Raw genomic sequence first — 19,251 nt, 5'->3', positions numbered from 1 at the left:
AACACCATTACTCTAGCTGCCGCTGTAGATGCAGATGTACTCAGGTCAATTTATATGCTGCAGCGAGAGAACAGATGAAAAAGACAGGTACACCAAAGAAGGAGAGTCGGAGGGTAGTTGGAGGAGAGGAGTAGAGGTGGGGTGTGAACTCAGCAGGTTAACAAATTCAAGAAGATCTTGAGCCTTTCCCTAATATAGAAGCGTGATGTAGCTCAGCACGCCACAGCTTGGCTTGATCTCTTTCTTTGCCTCGGGCTTCAGCACAGATGATTAGGTCTTAACAAGGTCTGATAGACATACTGGATTTAAATACACAAGAGCTGCTACTCGAGTCTCTTCCAGTGAGGTTAGGATATATGTTGCACCACAGAAACCAGTCCAGTTCAGTCATTAAAAACTGTCTCAGGACTGTTATTACTGTTGAGATTTGGTAATGAACTACAAAAGTGTGAGTTTCACTAAATTGACCTGAGCGTCAGATCAAAATTGGAACAAGACTCCAGTGTTTCTGGAGGGGGGTACGTGCTAACATCAGCAAAGCAATGAGCAAACATATGCTGGTACATCCACTACTGTGCTTGCTTGGAAGGGATCCAGACTCTTCAGGAAGGAATTATCCACACTCCTCTAATGCTGGAAAGAAAAAGTATTTTATTAAAGTGGGTAAACCTCCCTCAATTTATATATGGAAGTCAACACTCCTTCACGTGTCTGTTTTGATAATTATGCTGAAGGCAGGATGAACGTTTCTCTGCAAAAATGGAAGCAACTGCTGTATGTTCTGGGACTGAACTTTAATTTGGTCTTCATGGTGTTCTGTGAGCGATTAATTAAATGGGTTTATGTGGAGTAAAGTTTATGTTTATTTACTCAGTTTTGCTTTGTATGATGATGTCTAGTCCTGCACCATGTGACTAACCAGCTATGTAATGAAATTGTGTTATGAGAGAAATAAACATGTTAAAAATTTGAAAACAAAATGGTAATGAACTTAATAATTACATAAGTTAGTACCTAAGAAACTAATAACTTAACAATAATATCAGTCCCAAATGCAGACATTTTGGGACATGAGCCCCAAAATGTCTGAGCAGTAGAATAAAAATAATAATAATAATAATAAGTAGGATAAAAACAAATCTAAAACAGAAATATACCACTCAGATGAGTGTCTGAGTGGTATATATCTTTCAGTCTGGGAAGGGTTACTAAGACATTTCTAAGGTTTTTGGAGTCCAGGAAACAAAAGCGACAGCCAGTTATTTAAAAAAGTATCAAACATTAGCAGACATTTTCAATATGTGCCATACTTTTCAAAATAGCTCTAAAAGGGCAATGATAAGGAGGTCAGAAAAGCATCTGCAGACCTTACTCAGAGACACTGGACAACAATGGCTTCCATGATAAAGTTCCAGGACAAAAACCCCTGCTGACCAAGAAACACCCAGGGAATCACATTTACAGAAAAATATTTTCAGGATCTCCAAGGCTTTCAGTGCACTAATGGGACGAACATGGAACTTTGTGGGAGATTTCCCTGTTACATCTCTATTGAAACAAGCAAAGTATTTGAAAAATGGAAGCATCATTCCAACAGTAAACATGGTGGAAGTTTTTCCTTCATGATTAATTAAGTGCAATCTGCATACAGAGTAAAAAAAAGAAGTGTTTATTCAGCTTAAAGCAGCTCAAATCATTCTTGGTTTAGCTGCAGAATTCATTGAAATTTGACTTGGTATAAAGCCCAAAAACGTACCTTTCAGCAGGATATTTTCAGCATGTTTTTGTTGACAATGAGCTCATACAACCATGACACTATTGTTTCATCAGTGATTATAAGCTTTCCCTATAGAAGCAAAGAGTAATGGGTTGGTGAAAATATGTAGTCTATAGCTCCACATGCATGTCACTTCACAATAAAGCCACTGACTTATGATTGTAATTGCACTTATTTAAGATAAGATAAGATTTATTTGTCATTGTCATCAACAGATTACGAGATTGATTCAAAGCAATCAGATTTTACCTCAAAATTAGCCAGTTTTAGAGGTTTGTTTTCAGTGATTTTCCTCAACGAAATGACTGTACAAATATGCTTACGAAATATATTTGTGTAAGAAAATGTTTAGTTGCCAGAACCCATACTGTTGCGAACATAAAAAAAGACGAATCCAAAGGTTTGATGAAAGTCTGAGCACTGCTACACTCAGGTCTCTTATAAGGGAATGTTATCTACCTGCCTACAGGGGAGAAGAATATGCGACGACATAAATTGTTTTTATTTTTCACTATACAGTGCAGCTGTTTTATTTGAATCATGCATAAAATTTGTCCCTGAAAAGTTGCAAAGCCAGTTTGTGGATCACAATGAAGGGCTGCAAATTTGCTGGAAAGAAGTTTCATATTTCAATTTTGGTTCATCCATTCGCTTTATCTGTATCACAGAAAATAATACAGAAAATCATATCAGAGCTGAACATCATGGTGGTTTGTGGGTGTGTGTGTGTCATTTCCACTCGTGCCTTTTTGTTAAACTGTGTGTGGTTCATTTTTCGAACCACTGGAACTGTGGCATGTTGCTTGCAGCATGTCAGACCATGTTAAGTTTTGAAAATCAGCCATTAAACACACTTTCTCTCTTTTATTTCCACGCAGTGATTATTTTGTGAGGTCTGAAGGCGCTCCTCTGCTTTTCTGAGAACTGTAAGCTGTGAAGATTGTGCACAGACCCTCAAATTAAATGTGCGAATTCAATATAATAACAATAAAGAAAAGAAAATCCATTCTTGTTTTTATACTTCTGATCAGTCCTTGCTTTTTTTATGCTGCTTTAAACTTTGTGGGGATTCTGATGCTCTATTCCCTGTAGATGGGTTTTATTTTTCCATCATATCACCATGTCAACCTTGTTTGCTAGGAATATCTCGTCGGCGGGTGTTGTATGCAGTTTATTCCGAATTTAAAAGCCTCGCGCCCTCTCTGAAGTCTGTAACAATCTGGCACAAAACTGTAGATTGGTTTATGAACGTCTCTGTCGCTGCTGGTTTACTGCACGCATAGCTGTCTCTGTTATTAGCTCAATGTCCTGAGTGGTGCAGACAGCCCCGAAGGTCACAGAAGCTATGAATTCTGAAAAAAATAACCACAACTTGTCTGCAAGCAAAAGGCTCCAGTCACTTTTATTAGACTTCCTCTCATCTCTTTTTAATTTAATTTGCCCAAATATGTATGAAGACTGATCACGAGCCATGAATCCAATCCACTATGGAGCATTTTATGTCTGATTTGAACGTCTGACCTAACGTGACAAGGTTGTTGTTTTTATTTTAGATCTGTCTAGCATGTGCATGCGTGGACTTTATGAACTAATTATGTCTGCCTTGGTTTTTATTTACGCTCAGACTGAAATGCAGATAAACATGGATTTGCTGCAGGGGCGCAACTATCACTGTCAAGTTTGCAGATTAAATGATTTAACTTGTACTTTTTTATTTTAGTTTCTAAATATTTCCTAAACTTTTGTGTGCCTGTGAAAAACCTACCCGGAGAGAGCACTGCAGCTAGCTGCTGCCAATCAAATACATTTGATTTTTATCAATCGTTAGCAATTGTGACAAAGTCTTTGAAACTAGCAAAGTTTTACATTGTGTCAGTAGGGAAAGACATCAATGCAGATCTCAGAGAAGCAGTTGTTGTTGGTGATCAATTTGGCTTTAGGGGTCATTTTCAAACAAAATTCAGTTCATCATTCTACAGGCAGAAAGACCATCCACAAGTTTTCCCTGTCTTCAGGGAGCTTCCTGGCCAAAATGAACATAAAATGACAGTGAAACACCATAAGAACCGCAAACCAAACCAGTATGGTTTGTTGGGAAACCTAATTTTTTAAAAATAAATATGGCAGAAAAACATAAGTTTGCAAAGTTGCATCTGAAAGACCCACAACAGATCTGAAACAATGTCTTTTGCACAAATTGAACCAAAGTAAAGTTGGCCATAATCCACAGACACGTTTGGAAAACACTAAGCTGTTTTCCAAACAAATTAAATGCGTCCGTTCACTGCCTCTTCTGCTAGTCTGAGTTACGATGCCACATGAGCCTTGTCGCCTTCTCTAAGGTTCGCATATTTAACTTTAACAAGTCAAATAAGAGATCAATCCAGTCCCTTCGAATCATCAGCCCTCCTAAAGATATCCCCTGTGGTGAATCTACAAATGCATATTGAAATCCATATTGAATCTGTCAATTTCACAGACTCACATCCACAGTCTGCACCGGTATCCTTTCTGTGCGTCTCATTTTCTCCTTTGTTTGGTCTCTCAGAGACGAGCAGTCCCCTCTCCTCTTTTGTTTTTCTCGCTTTGCACTTTGCAGGCTGGAGATGGGGAATAGATCAAAAGCAGAATGGATGAGCTGTTTTGCCAGATCCCCCAGTCTTAAAGGATTTCAAGGCTGGGTGAGGCTGTGAATGTGTTCCTTGGCGGCGTGTGCGTGCGTGTGTGTGTGTAATATGCATGTACATGCAAATTTATGTGTATCTGCCTGAGAGCCTCTGTTCCTTTGTGCCTACAAGTTTGCCTCTAAGTCTTAGTTTTTATCTGTCAGCACTGTGCACCCTCGAATGCCTTCTAAGACTCGCCATGCGCCATACTTTAGCTGTCGAAGTAGCAAAGAGGATTTGTAACCCTATAGGCATTGTTTCATTTGCTCCTACTTCTAGGCATTATCTGCTCTCCCAAAATCTGCAAAATTCCTAAAAATATTTGTGTTTTCTATTTAAAGGCAATTTATGTCTACTGATCAACTTAAATTTACCGATAGTAAATACAATGTTTCGATTTGATGTGCAGTACTCATCTTAAATCGTTACAAACTTAACAAAACATTTGCTGGGCTCACATGTGACTTGTGTTGCATAATTACTCTCTTGATTAAACTATTAGCCAACACCACTAGCTATTAGCCCGGTCAGTTGGGTGATAAGTTCAGGTACCAACTTTTTTAGGGAGGGCAAATTGTTTTAAAGTTTTGGTACGCTGTTGCTCAGTGCTATGGTTAAGCAAAAACTAACTCCTGTTGCATCTCTAACTCTTCAGAAGAAGAAAAACGTTTCTGCTAATGCAGCTCTCAATGGTTCCTCGATAGGTTTTGAAGCTTTGAGTCCTCCTTCATCTAGAACTGATAGCAGAAATACAGGCTGGTGTTGTTTATGTTTCTAACGTTTTAAATGATTTCCCATCATTCTACATGACTGACTTGCAATCTGCAGATCCAAGAGCCGTGACTAAGTTAAATAGAAAATATCAGGTTCAGCTGAAGTCTACAAAGCAGCATTGTGCCTAAGTCACGGCCACCATGAATGCACAAAGGTGTGATGAGTTGCTAACTTTCTTTTACCCTTTTTCTAATTCTTAGGTACAGAACCAAACCTGCCCTGAAAGGCGCAGACCTTTTTATCCCTTTGCAGTTAATAATCTGCAATATAGAACTGAGGCAACATCTGGCGTCTCTCTGTTTCCACTGTTATCTGTAATGTGTAAGGCCAGGTTAGAGGTTATAAAGATAACCCTGTGTAATAACTTTTGAGCAGCTTTATTATCAGCCTGTGAATTTTTAGCTTTAGCCTTGACCTCCTGTTTGATAGCTACAATTATTTCAAAACGGCTTAATAAAAGAATAATAAAAACCACTGGCAGATGAAGTGAGGAAATCTTTTAATTCTTGTTGCATTCACTTCATAACTTATCTTAATGTTTTAATGTTTTTCTTCCATTGAGAGCAGGAATCCCATTGGCAGAGACAATGCCTAATATCACTGGTCTTTACCAGCAGAGTCAAAAATGAGAAAATCTTACCTGATTTATGTATATTTCTTTTATGTGCCACTAGTATAAATGTAAACTACCATCTGTGCTGCTGAGAACAGTCAGATCGAGCCAACTTCCATGACAAGAGCAAAACTTGGCCAGATCTGAATCCATCTGCTACAGCTGAACATCTTTATTCTTTAATAAACAGTACAAAAATGCTGGATTTCTACAATGAAGGTAACTGATTTGTTTAATGCAGCAGGCATAAATGTTCTTTAGCCAGATCAGGTCCAAATTAAGAACTGAAATAAAAACAGAGTTTTAATTGACCAAGTAGTTAAACAGGTGAGATCTGGATCCAGCAGGAACCAAAACAAACTCTTATATACATGCTGCAGATGTGAGCAATTACTACAGCCTTATGGAGATGAATTCAATAATTGCAGGTGGGAGGAAGATTTATTTCAATTTTTATTATGACTGCTATTACCTTCAGTTGTCACCACATATGAGAAAATGTATGATTTTTGATCATTATTTAATATTCATTGATGAGGTTCATTTATCAGATGAGATATTCTAATCTTAAATTTTGCTTTTCATTAGCTGTAAGCAGAAAATCATCATCATTCATGTCAGTCTATGTGGATGTATGTGTCTGACCTTGCAAACATGAGTTAGTGGAATGACTGGGCTGTTTAATATTCTAATTTATTGAATATCGCTGCACAAATCTGAAATTTTAGTGGTGCGTTATTCAAGTTGCTTAGGCCATCGACACAGCAGACTTCACCTCCACACTCTTTAGCACTTAGGATTTTAGTGTTTTTTAGTATTTTTAGCTCTTAGTAATGTTGATCTGGTAATCTAGTGTTTTTGTAATATATTGTGTGAACTGTAGTGTATGTTGTGTGTAATGTCTTAAGCTGCTGGGACTTTGAATTTCCCCTTGGGGATTAATAAAGTATTCATCATCATCATCATCATCAAGTGGAGCATCAAAAGCTGCCAGCAACACAGATTCTGCATCAGTTTTGGGTTGCACTTTGCAAAACAGACTTAAAATGGACGAGAAAACATTTCAGTATTTCAAAATCTCATGAAATTACCATGTATTTTGACTGTTTTGTAAACCATTTGTACAACACCGAGGCTTCTTCTTTACGTATTAAAATTTGATGAAGCTTATCCTCTCTTTTTAGAGCTAATTTTTTGATTTCCGCCATCTTCCTACTACTCCAAACTGCCCTCTCAACACTATCTGCTGCAGGGCATTGCCCCAAGCAAGATGTTTTACTGGAAGTATGTTGAAAAGACAACTTCTGTCAACATATGGATGTAAAATAAATGGTGAACCCAACGAAGACGTCTACTGGTATCTAAGGTTAAAAAGTTGTTTGGACTGATCAAACGGGCAACTTAAGCTTGACATTTTTCTTGGATTAAATATGAACGAAATATATTAGCTTAAAAATTACTTTTTATAGTTATTTTTGGGGGCAAAATAACCTATAAAAAATATTAAATAACAGGAGCAAATTTCTACAAACATCTTTTGGTGTTTGGTGGGGAAGTGTTCAGATTGTTTTCAAATAGCTTTCTGCAATCTGATGGAGGGAGAAATAAGAAAACACTCCCATGCAAAACTGCAATTAGAACAGTTTGTTGTTGCTTCCACAACTTCAAATGTCTTTTATCATTAAGACTTCTGCATAGTCGACGAGCCCCTGTTTGCACATAGACTGGGATCATTAAAACACACAATCGTTGTAATACTATTCTGAGAGCAACTTCGTTGCTGCTGGTGTTCTGCACACAGTGTCACACACACTGGTCCGAATCGAGCTGATTATGAAGCCATACAGATGTTTTCAGAAACTGTTTGGACCACACAATCCATCTCTATGCAAGTGATGAGCAGGGACTGTTACTGCCAGGGCACCCATTGTTTATCATGTTTTCTGCTGGGAATGCAACACTTGAAGCACCGCTTTGAAATTCGCCTCTGCAAGCCAGAAGACCTTTCCCTCAACTCAGAGCTGATGCTTCATGACAGACGTCGACTAACACCATCGTTCACCATAATGTCAAATAATTATCAAACTTACTTGCCTTGTTATTAGAGTTGCACACATCACAGATATGTTGTTGTTGTAATATCGATCTGTGTATTATTGTGACAAAGTACTATCATGCTTTTGTTAGGACCTAAATTTAGGCAGAAGGCAGGCGAGTTAATTTCAAAGTGGGTATTTAACAATGTTAAAGGTGGACATAACACAAAGGGGAAAAATCACAGGAAATCCCATCTCCTTGTGCCATCTCCAGGGCATAAGTAGATGGCAACAATAGGATCTGAAAATGACCCAGAGAGCAAAAGTAGATGGAGAGGGAGGGATTTCAAGTAGCAGAAAAGGTGAGCGAAAGGAAGATAAAACAGGACTCAGAAGAATGACAACCAAAACAAAAAAATACTAAAAACTACCAAAACCAAGAGGAATTCATGCTTTACACACCAACTAGACATTAAGCTTGTTAACTGAATCTCAGTGCCATATATTCCCAGACCTAAAACAAAAGCAACGGCCTAAAGAGAGATTACAGGGAGTTGGTCACATTTAATGACAGATGAGAAAGAGAGAGTTAAGGGAAACATTTATTTATTGCTGTTGGTTCAAGAAGCTGTCAGATAATTTAGCGAGGTTACATAGAGTGGAATGGGGACGCTCTTGACCAGCCCTTGAATTACAACCTCTGGAGTTTCTTTCTGTTCGTTGGCAACAGAGTCACGACTATGTGCTCTCCTCAGTCCTCTCTCTGTAATGGCCAGCCTTTTCCACCTACGCCACCACCTGTGTTTGTGTAGCTCCTGAAGTTTCCCTACAGCATCACCCTGATTAGTCTCATCGCTGCTGGTGATGAGTCACAGCAGAGAGCATTTCTGCTAAAAAGTTAGCCCTTTATCCCACTCACTGCTCCGTAGAGAAAATGTACGTAACAGCTGCATACACACTGTGGTTCACTTGAAAAATGCTCTCACTTTGAGGGAAAGTAAGTTTTGTTTTCCTTGGTAAGATGTTCATTAAACTGGTGGTAACTGGCGCATGTTGTCTTCACACACAGAAACCATGAGGCCGCCATGATACAAGTAAAAGTTTTTCCTCAGAGGCTTGTGAGGGTACTTTACTTTAGCTGCACAGACAGCAGCCATCCAAGCGTTAAGCAGCTGCATATTTCCGTCTCGACTCGAACTCATTTATGTCCCTGTGACACCTGAATGCCTTGGCTTGACTGTAAGTGGGCTATGTGACATTATGCTCGATAATGGTAGCTGTTGCTTTCCCCACGTATGATGGATGCGCCTGTCACAGTACAATGCTGCTACACCGTATTGGATACAATGTTTTTCTGACAGACGGGGAGGAAAAAAAATCAGCCAATCCTGACGCTTCAGTGGTCAACCGCCTTAATCTTTTCCTCATGCTGTAATTCCGGTTGCAGAATGAACCCGGGGTAATCCCTCATAGGGCGCACCGTTCCACTTGTTGTCACTCTCTCCGTCTCACTTGCCGTCTCTTTCTGTTTCTTGTGCATGTGTCTGTTCCTTGCACATATTTCCCATCTGCATTACCCATAAGCTTTCTCTTTCTGTTCTGCTGTTTTCTTTGGTTTTCTCCACCCTATGTTCTGTCTATCTAACCGACTCCTCCATATAGTTTGTCAATGATTTGCTTTCCATTTGCCAGCCTCACCACACCTACTCAGTGTGTGACTGACATTCGTCTCACATATATCTGCTCCTCTTTTGTTTCGGTTTTGCTCCTCTGCTTTTCTTTCCCCTCTCATCAAGTCTGTTTCTCTGGAGACCAAATAGTACTAAACACGGGCCTGAATTGGGCTCCTCAATGCACAGTAATTGTCTTTTCTCTGCTGAAGATGACACTTTTTTTTAGAGATTCCAAAGTTTAAGCACTTTGTTTAGTGGCAAGTTATGTTCTCAGTCCTAAGGCATCACTTAATACCATGTTGTCAACCTCAGCTTTCAAACGAATGAGCACATTTTCTGAAATTGAGACTTTCTAGCCGCATTGAACATATAAAAACAAATAGAAGGGTTTATTAGAAACCAAACATCAATCTTTTCTTGACAGCACAATAGCTAGTTTATGTGTCTTAAGCTTAATTGTGGTTTTTATGTCCGATCAAGGCAGGCATGTTTTTCCTGTGTAGATAACAGCCTCATTTTTAAATGTGGTTTTGGATCTGGGGAGTGACAACCTTTAGCAACCTTTAATTTTGTCGTAGACGTGGTGCACTTACACAGGATATTTTTTATTTTTGCAGTTTTTTCTTGTTTTTGTGGTTGTTCCATTAGGTTTTTGAAACCTCTTAAACACTTAATTTTGTGTCTGTTTTCAGATAATTTCTATAAAATAAGTTTTTGAAACAAATTTCTTCCATATTTCTAGAACCAAAAGCAATGAGTTTTCCTTGCAGATGATATTTTGTGTTATGTTCGGTTATGGTTAATGTTATCACATTAGTGTGCTGTTCTAGCATCTTTAATAGCATGTACAGTGAAATACCTGCCTATCATGCAAAACTTTGGCTACTGTGCTTTTTAAAAGTATTAATGTCCCTTATATTCCAATCACTAACTTCTCTCTTGAATTTCAAGCAAGGAAATGCTCTAATGCCAAAATGAGTGAATGTGTCTACTAATTTTTCATGACTAGAGAACAATATTTTGATCAGTGCCACAAATTCCCAGCTATCCCTATTGAATATCTGAATCACCACAGTATAATGCTACCACTCCCATTTTTTCCATTGGGATCAGCTTTAGTTTCCTTCACATAGAGCTTCCATGTAGGTTAAACAGTTTCATCTGACCAGAGCACCTTCTTCTACATGAATTATGACAAACTGGCACCAGTTTGCTAACAGTCTCTTTCTAGTGAAGTGTCTTCTGAAACCAGTTAGTTTTATAGCAGGTATGCCCAGCTCCAGTCCCCAAGGGGCCAGAGCCCTGCAAGTTTTAGACGTTTCCTTTTACCAAGAACAGCTCATTGAAATGCCTGAATTTCTTCCTTCATGTTACCTTGCTTGAAGATAAATCTTTGAGCCATTTATGTGATTCAGGAACATCTAAACCATGAAAGACTCTAGCCCTTTAGGAATGACTTTGGGCACCACTGAATTATACCAAAGGCTGAATAAAATCCTACTCTGCAGATTTGTATTTGTTAAAAGTTTTGAAAACCAGGTGTTCTGTCACACAAACTCTGAATATGCTACAATTCGATTTTTGACTTGAAGGTGACAAAATGTGAGAGGTTGAAGGGATTTGAACTCTTTAGTTTGGCTCTTTGATTTCAGATCTGCAGACGTAAGCCTCTCTTTGGCCCCTGCTCCTGGTTGTGTCTTCCCTGTGCATTAGTCAGGCCTGACTTTTATCTTACCTCCACAGCAGTGGAACATGATGTTGAGCTTTATCAGAGCAGGAACATCAATTTCTTAAATTTTAAACTAATAACACTAAAAATACCCATTATCATAATGCTATCAAATATCTAATGTATACCTACTTTGCACGTATGAACATATTCTACTTTTACTCCTTTAAAAGATTTATCTCTTAATTATGTGCCAAAGTTTCTTATCTTAATACAGATTGAAATTTTATTTTTTAAGTCTTTTTTATGAGTTGCCTTGGAGAAAAACATCTGGTATATGACAAAATCTGAGTATAGCAAAATCAACACAGCTGCTTAGAAACTTCCTGCCACATGCCTCCTTGTAATTTAAACCTGGCATTGACAAACTGACACAGACTGATTCTGCTCTGATATAAATGTTCCTACTGATGCAGCTTAGTGACGCAGTATGTGCATCGATTGAATGGAAAAGCACTAATCATGCGCCAACCCAAACAAACTCACCTCCACCAACCTTCTCGCCTGCTCCCTTTGAGCACCTGTCGCTTGCGTCAGAGACACTATAGGCTTTTACTCAGCTGCAGCGTTTGACACCCCGGTAAAAATGGTTTTCTGTTTGAAAATACGCAGCTTCCTCTCTGTGTGACAGAAGCAGGAGTCAAATAGAGCCTCTGCTGGAGCTGTGATTGTAATAACCTTTGTTTTATGGGACGGTTTGCTGTTTCTGCCTCACCAAGATTGATGTGACACACTAGGATTCGCTTCACGTTACAAGTTACAAAGTCTGCACCATTACTGCTGAGTGTGCTTCAAAGACAATGACAGAAGATTACAGATGTTTTATCTGAGCCGTTTGATTAATGGCAGACTGTGCGGCTCACTGATAAATGTTTCATCAGCTTAATTAGCGTTTTATAGTTTGCCAGTTCGGCTTTTAGACTACTTGCTGTCATCCTTTCATCATATTTGTGCTCCAATATGTAGTATTTATCCTCATACTTTATTGCTTTTTGATTCATAAAGAACGAGATGCCTCAGCACAAAGATGCAAAAAGTATTACCGCCCCATAAACTTTTTCTCATTTTTTCACAACGTAAGCACCATCTTCAATGAGGGAAAAGGGTCCATGTTGTTTAAATGCTTTTTACAAAGTCGGCCTTCTATCACCTGAAGAACATTTCCAGGATTAAAGGACTGATGTCTCAGCAAGATCTAGAGAAACTCATCCATGCGTTCATCTTCAGTCGTATTGATTATTGCAACAGCGTCACAGGTCTGTCCAACAAATCAATCAAACAGCTGCAGCTGATCCAGAATGCTGCTGCTCGCGTTCTCACTAAAACCAGGAAGATAGAGCACATAACACCAGTTTTAACTGGCTCCCTGTAGCTCAAAGAATAGACTTTAAAATACTGTTGTTAGTTTACAAATCACTGAACAGCTTAGCACCACAATACATTAAAGATCTGCTGTTGTTGTATCAACCTTCCAGACCTCTCAGGTCTTCCGGTTCTGGTCTGCTCTGCATCCCCAGAACCAGAACCAAACGAGGAGAAGCAGCTTTCAGCATCTATGCACCACAAATTTGGAACAAACTTCCAGAACACTGTAAAACAGCTGAAACACTGACTTCTTTTAAATCTCGACTAAAAACCCACCTGTTTAAAATTGTATTTGAAATGTAATCAATTACAAATTTATTGATGGAACTTTAATGCTGTGTTTTGATTGTTGATTCTATCTTGCATTGTGTTTCTGTGTTTGTAATGATGTAAAGCACTTTGAAATGCCTTGCTGCTGAAATGTGCTATACAAATAAAATTTGATTAGATTTTTGATTTGATTTTTAAAAAATAAACATCTAACAAGTACATACTGACCCCCCCCTTTGATCCCAATCTGATAATAATAAATTAAATCCAGTGCAACCAATTAACCACTGAAGTAATCAAAATAGAGTTCTCCTTTGCTGTTCAACAAAGGCATCTGAGGTTTGTTAGAGAGCATCGATGAACAAACAGCATGAAGATCAGGGAACCCAACAAACATGGCAGGGAGAACATGTTGGATACATTTAATATAGGGTTAAAGTAGTCTCATATAAAAATATCACAAAGTTTGAACTCTTTATAGAGACTGTTACGTCCATCATCTGAAAATGAGGAGCATGGGGACTACAAACTCACCAACAGGTGGCGGTTCAACCAAACTGACAGGATGGGCAAGGACAGTATTAATCAAACAGCCCATGGTAACTCTGGAGGAGCTACTGTCCCAAGTTCAGGCAAGAAAAAGACTCAGGAGGGATACATGTTATTGGTCGTAAATAGAAAACTATTGAAAGAAAGCCAAAAAAAGGTTCTGTTTGCGGTTTGCTACAACCCTGTACAGTAAACAGGTGGAGTGGTAAATGACCTGTACCTGTGTAACACTTTATCTAATCCAGAGGACGCCAAAACGCTTTCAGTCATTCACACATTGCAGTCACAGTTTACCGGACAAACTCCTACCTCCTCCTCCACTGTCGCCCATAGAAGAAAGAAGGTGCTTTAGTCACTTTCTTTCTTCTTCTAGGAAAAATAATCAAAACAAACTTTGATTCCTTGTTTCCACTGACTTGTAAAACACTCTGTGTCCCAAGTAGTACCGTCCATCCACCTGAAGACATGGCTGTAGAGTATCATGGTGTGGGGATGTCGAAAAACTGTTCCAAGATAGTGGAAATTTTGCGGGAGCTAAGACAAACGGCCAGATGAAAGCTTAATTGTATATTAGATTAGCCAAGTTAAAGTCCAGACCTCAACCCAAAGCAATAATTTGTGGCACAACTTAAAAATTGTTGTGCATAGATATTTTTCATCCAACTTGACTGATGTTCAGCTGTCTTGCAAAAGAAAAAATGGAGGAACAAATTTAGTCTTGAGATGTGAAAAGCTGATAGATTTGCAGCTGTAATCACAGGAGAAGCTTTGAATACATGCTGTTAGCATTTTCCCTTCCTCGACCAGGCTGCTGCTCATGTTCTTTCAGTGCTCTGTGTTTTCCCATCATTTTAAACTTTTAATTGCATGTCTCTTATTTTTCACATCTTCTTCTCTTGCTATAACATGAATTGTCCTTCGGGAGCACAAATAAAGCTGAATCTAAACATTAAATTAAATCTAGAATTAAAATTTTATGCTGTTTCATCACTTTAAGTTTGATGTCATGATGCGCCAAAATGTGAAAACTTTTTTTCAGGATATGAACTTTTTTGCAAGCCACTGCTTTTGCATGATGCTGTGACTCAAGTAATGGTTAAAGTATGAAAAGTTTTCAGTCTTTGGGAAATAACTTCTCTTCACTGAAGCATCTGAAGAACATTAGATCTCTTATTAATGCGCATCTCGAACAAGGGTGACGAGCGGGCTACCATGGGGTCAGCTATCTCTCCCTCATCGCTCTGACTCTCCACCTACTCGTCTCTGGCTGGAGTCAAGGTGCCACCTCATCCCATTAGCCTCTCAGTCACCCTCATGCTCAGACTTTCATGTCACCTGCTGCGCCAAGCCAAGCTAAAGACTCCCCACCTCCCACCACCTCCGCAGGCTCTGGCAGCTGATTGTGTACACTGATTGTGGAACGGCATATTTCACTGGCCGCTTTTTTGACCATACTGCGGAATATGCTCACATTTTCTCTCTCCCAGACCTTCTCTCTCATTTCCTCTCCCTCTCTTTCTCTCTCTTTCTTTCTCTTTGCCTCTTGAGGCAATCAGTGGCAGGGTGTGCAAAGTGTTTGAGGAGCAGTGTTGTCTGTTTGTGTGAGCAAGGTGCTGTTTTTTTCGCCCCAACGAGTGCACCACAGGAAATGGAAGGCAGGATCTTTTTGATCATGCTCTCTCAAAGGAAATCTTTGATTCTGGGAGCTGTCTTCTTTTTTTTTTTTTCCCCTCTTCTCTTTTTGATATCGCTCACATCAGAATTCATCATCAGTGTTGGAAAAGTGGTTAAATGGCGTCCAAATCCAACAAAGATCAACATGAATGGGCCGAAATCTCTCGGCACTTTCAGCAGTTTAGCCGTGAAACAAACCATGACCATGTTTTTTTTTAATAACACTTCAATCATTGGTGGTTTAACACCCTCTCTGGCCCGACTCCAGACACTGAAACCTTCTAAGCCTGTAAATGGAGAAGCAGTCTTGAGAATTAGAGTATCTGATACCGTCTTCAAGTCTAAATTAGATAATATATTTTATGTCCATTATCTTCACTTATTCATAAACTTCAAGTGTTGATTATTGTGATAAACGTTTTCTTTTTAACTATAAAAAGCAGAGACAAAGGTGATCTTTTTTTCAAGCTGTTGGAAGATTACAGACAATATGATTTTTTATGTTATGTCCTGAAAGTGCTGCATTTTGTATGGCAATAACTTCCACAGTTATCTTTGTGTTAACAGTGTGAGAATGATTATTTCATTTCACAAAGTTTGAAAATAGTCTTTACATATGAAATTTTGACTGGAGATAAAAATGTTCCACAAAACCAAAAAAATAAAAAGTCACACGTTTCAATGCTTTGTTGATCTTTTGTTTGTATCTATTGTGCCAACTCAAATGACAGTTTCTGTGTGAGCAACAGATACTGAACTTCTGCAGCAGCTGCATAAATAATTATTGTATGTAATGCTGACAGAACCCTAACACTTCATCGTATGAATTATTACGAAAGTTACAGGTGAATTTTAAATCACCCTACTTCACATAAGCGTCCATCATAGTTGGAAACAAACCATGTACAGAAATGGCATCTATCTATCAATACAGAATAGATCAAAACTTTAAAAAAGTAGTTTTTTTTACATCATGACTGCAAATCTAATCAATTGAACAAAGACACAATATTTCTTCAGAATCTGTAACAGATTTGTGTGGAAAATTATTCTTAACATTAAAAGATCAAGTAAAGACTAAGTAAATAAAACTAAAAAAACATACACATAAAAGCAGCATGGCTTAAAGTGTGTTGGATTTAAAAGCCTGAGCTGCGTAAATGAATGGCAGACAGAGCCGGGATGCAAGTTAAGACGCTCTGTGAGGTAGAGGTGTTAAGTTCCACTTGAGCTGTGCTGAGAGTCTGGCGCTGCACCGCAGGATTTGCGGGTAATTGCTTTAATGAATGCATTCTGTTGCCTCTGATTGAACACATGCCCTGTGCACATGCCTCCAGGAGCCAAGCACGTTATTTTCATTTCCTCCGGCATTTCTTTCCGAGTTTCCCTGACGCCTCGCCTCACACCGCAGAGATCTCCCGCCTTGTCTGAAGGTCACACCGATTCTCCGATAGTGAGAAGGGAGAAAATTAAGCACAGATTGTTTCTGCTGGCCTTTCCCAGCTGATGGACTTGGTGACTGATTCTTTGTTTGTATGCGTGTGTGTGTCGGTTTGCAGATCGGCCTGTGGCACTCTGAAGATGGACTGTCCATGGAGAGAACTCTTCCATCAATCAACGTGACAGACACCCTCTTCAACACAACTCTTACAATCACAACAATACTGGTAAGGGCCTGTATGCATAGACAGAGTGACACACATGCATCGGTTGTTCGTGTCTTTTCTGTTTGCCCAAGTCCCTGGCTGTTCTGCATGTGGCTGACATCCTGCTGTCGACAGAATATTACCATATCAAAAACCCATTTTGTGTTTTCAGATCCAAACTCAGCCCTCCTGGGATCAGAGGAACTGTGGCTGCTCTATTGTTTGTAACTCGAGTACCTTAGATGAGGCTATATCACAGTGTGTCGGCAGAAGCTAATAATTTACCACGTCAACCATCTTCAGCCTTTGTTGGAATTCGCTTTGTGCCTCTGTCTCTTTGACATTACATCTCGTGTTTAATATTTATGCAATTTCTCTTCGGTTTATTTCTTTGTTATTGTGTGAATTTCTCAAATTTATTTTCAGCAGTTGTTTTGCATTTGGTATGAGCTGACTTGCACTAGACAGAAGGATATAAACTACCATTGAAAGTATTTTTAATCAGCTGCCCACAACAATGCACATTGAACAGGAACTTCACTCATTATAGCTTCTTTACAAGTTCTTGCAGTTTTTAAATGATTCCCCCGTGAGAGTAAATCCAGAATTGTACTGCGCAGATTAAGCTTTTTATTACCTCGTTTCTAAAATAAATTTGCACAATGTGAAACATATCAATAAAATAAGAAACATTCAATTTGTAGTAGCTATGTTTGAAACGATTAAGACTTCATATGAAATACTGACACTTACATGCTGTTTTTTGGTAAGTATGTGCATTCCAGGTCTGTTTGTAACCGAGATTGCTGCAGTTTTCCCCCCAATTTTATTTATTTTTTTGTGTGAAAACTGAAGAGCTCTAGGCTACCTCATCTGGACGTTTTATTTTATAGTGCACAAAATGTTTTCAATGACTGCTGGATTTTTCCAGTTGTAAAATGTGTTAAATGTAGCTTGGTATTGTCATTCAGGATATCTGAAGGAAAAAAAAGAAAAGACATCACATACCTTGCAGCATATGTTGGTCCCAAACCTGTATATATTTCAACGTTAATGGCAGCTTCAGTGAGGTGAAAGCTTTGCAAACCTTGTACACTTTTGCTCCATCACTGATTCTTACTGTTGACTACATGCCAGATGGTCTCCCTCGTCTTTTGCCTGGAGGATGCCCATGTTTTTCCCACATCTGTGATTTCCAAAAAAGTTTCAAGTTTTGATTTTTTTGTCACACCTCAGAGCAGCTTTCCACTATTAGTTTAGTTTCATTTGAAGTGGCCTCAGCTCCAAAGAAAAAGTTGCAAACATTTAAGTGGTGATTGTGGTCATCCAGTTTTTTTCCCCCCTCAAACACATAGATGATGGTTCACCAGATGCTTCAGATTAAAATTAAAAAACTTTGGGCAGTTTTTAACCCAATTTTAGTAGTTTCTTTGGTCTCCTTATACGTTTTCTCTGCTTTCCATACCAATAATTTGACCCATCTTAAAAAAAAACTAACATCTTTTCCACAACTAGGATGCGTCTGTTTAAGAAATGAGAAGTTTCTCATTGCATCATTTGGGGATAAATAACTTGTTGCCAAGTGGAAGACCATTTCATTCAGTAACTATCCAGTAGGAATCTCATACCAGGCAATGTATCTCATTGTGATGAAACTTTTTGATAATGTTTTGAGATGGTACTTGTAATGGATGCATTCTAAAGAATTTACATTCCTAATTCAAAATTTCCAGATTTTTTTCAGTTTTCTGTATTAGCATTATAAAACTCTAAACCAATACATTTACAGAGAATAGGCAGAGGCAAAGTCTGTAGCATGAGGAAAATGGTCAAGAAAAAAAATAGTTATGGTAAAACCTGGAACAGTTTACGCACTAAAGAGCTGATATAATAGATGGACTCTAGGTGGTAGAAATGTCAAATTTTACATAAAACTTTCAGAAATTTCAACTAAATTTTGTTTTTTGTTATTATTGACTTTTGTGAATGGAAATAATAACCCAATTTTAGCGTAGGTTTGTGAAAAATGTGGAAAAAAATAAATACTTACCAGATGAAACTGTCTAAAGACACAACAAACTTTGTGCTTTCGCTTTAGGCAACAAACAAAAAAGGTTTTTTGGATTTTACTAATGACTTTCTAAGACAGACAAAAAGGTGCTGTAATCAGGTAACATTAGAACTAATCGGTGTGGCCATTAAAGGAAACATCACTTGGGGCATAAACCCATTATCCCACCGAGAGGTTTCATCATTACTAGTCTCATGGTGTTTTAGTGGCTGGACAGAACTGAAGAAATGATGGATGGTGTTTGCAACACTTCAAAAGATACAAATTATTCCCCTAAACTTGTTTGTTGTGGTTGAAATGCCTTAAAAGGATTCAAGGTTGTTCAGATTCAGATCACTGAGAAGAAGAAATGTTGAACTTAAATGAAAAACTGTCAACAAAATATATTTGCAGCATTTGCCTCCTCTA

At 38.5% G+C, this 19,251-nt stretch overlaps 1 protein-coding gene across 4 annotated transcripts in view; it reads left to right on the top strand.

Annotated features, from left to right (window-relative positions):
• grik4 (glutamate receptor, ionotropic, kainate 4) overlaps positions 1-19,251 on the top strand; it is a 354,044-nt gene that overhangs the window by 294,507 nt on the left and 40,286 nt on the right. For all 4 annotated transcript variants that reach the window (XM_032545493.1, XM_032545492.1, XM_032545494.1 and 1 more), the window contains exon 12: positions 16,686-16,793. In XM_032545493.1, coding sequence (XP_032401384.1) covers positions 16,686-16,793 — 108 coding nt within the window. The remainder of the gene's footprint in view (positions 1-16,685; positions 16,794-19,251) is intronic.

Source organism: Xiphophorus hellerii, chromosome 18 (assembly GCF_003331165.1).
Source record: "Xiphophorus hellerii strain 12219 chromosome 18, Xiphophorus_hellerii-4.1, whole genome shotgun sequence".
In the NCBI taxonomy this organism is placed as follows: domain Eukaryota; kingdom Metazoa; phylum Chordata; class Actinopteri; order Cyprinodontiformes; family Poeciliidae; genus Xiphophorus; species Xiphophorus hellerii.
Note: the sequence above shows the minus strand (reverse complement) of the source record. Positions and strands in the feature narration are given on the sequence as shown.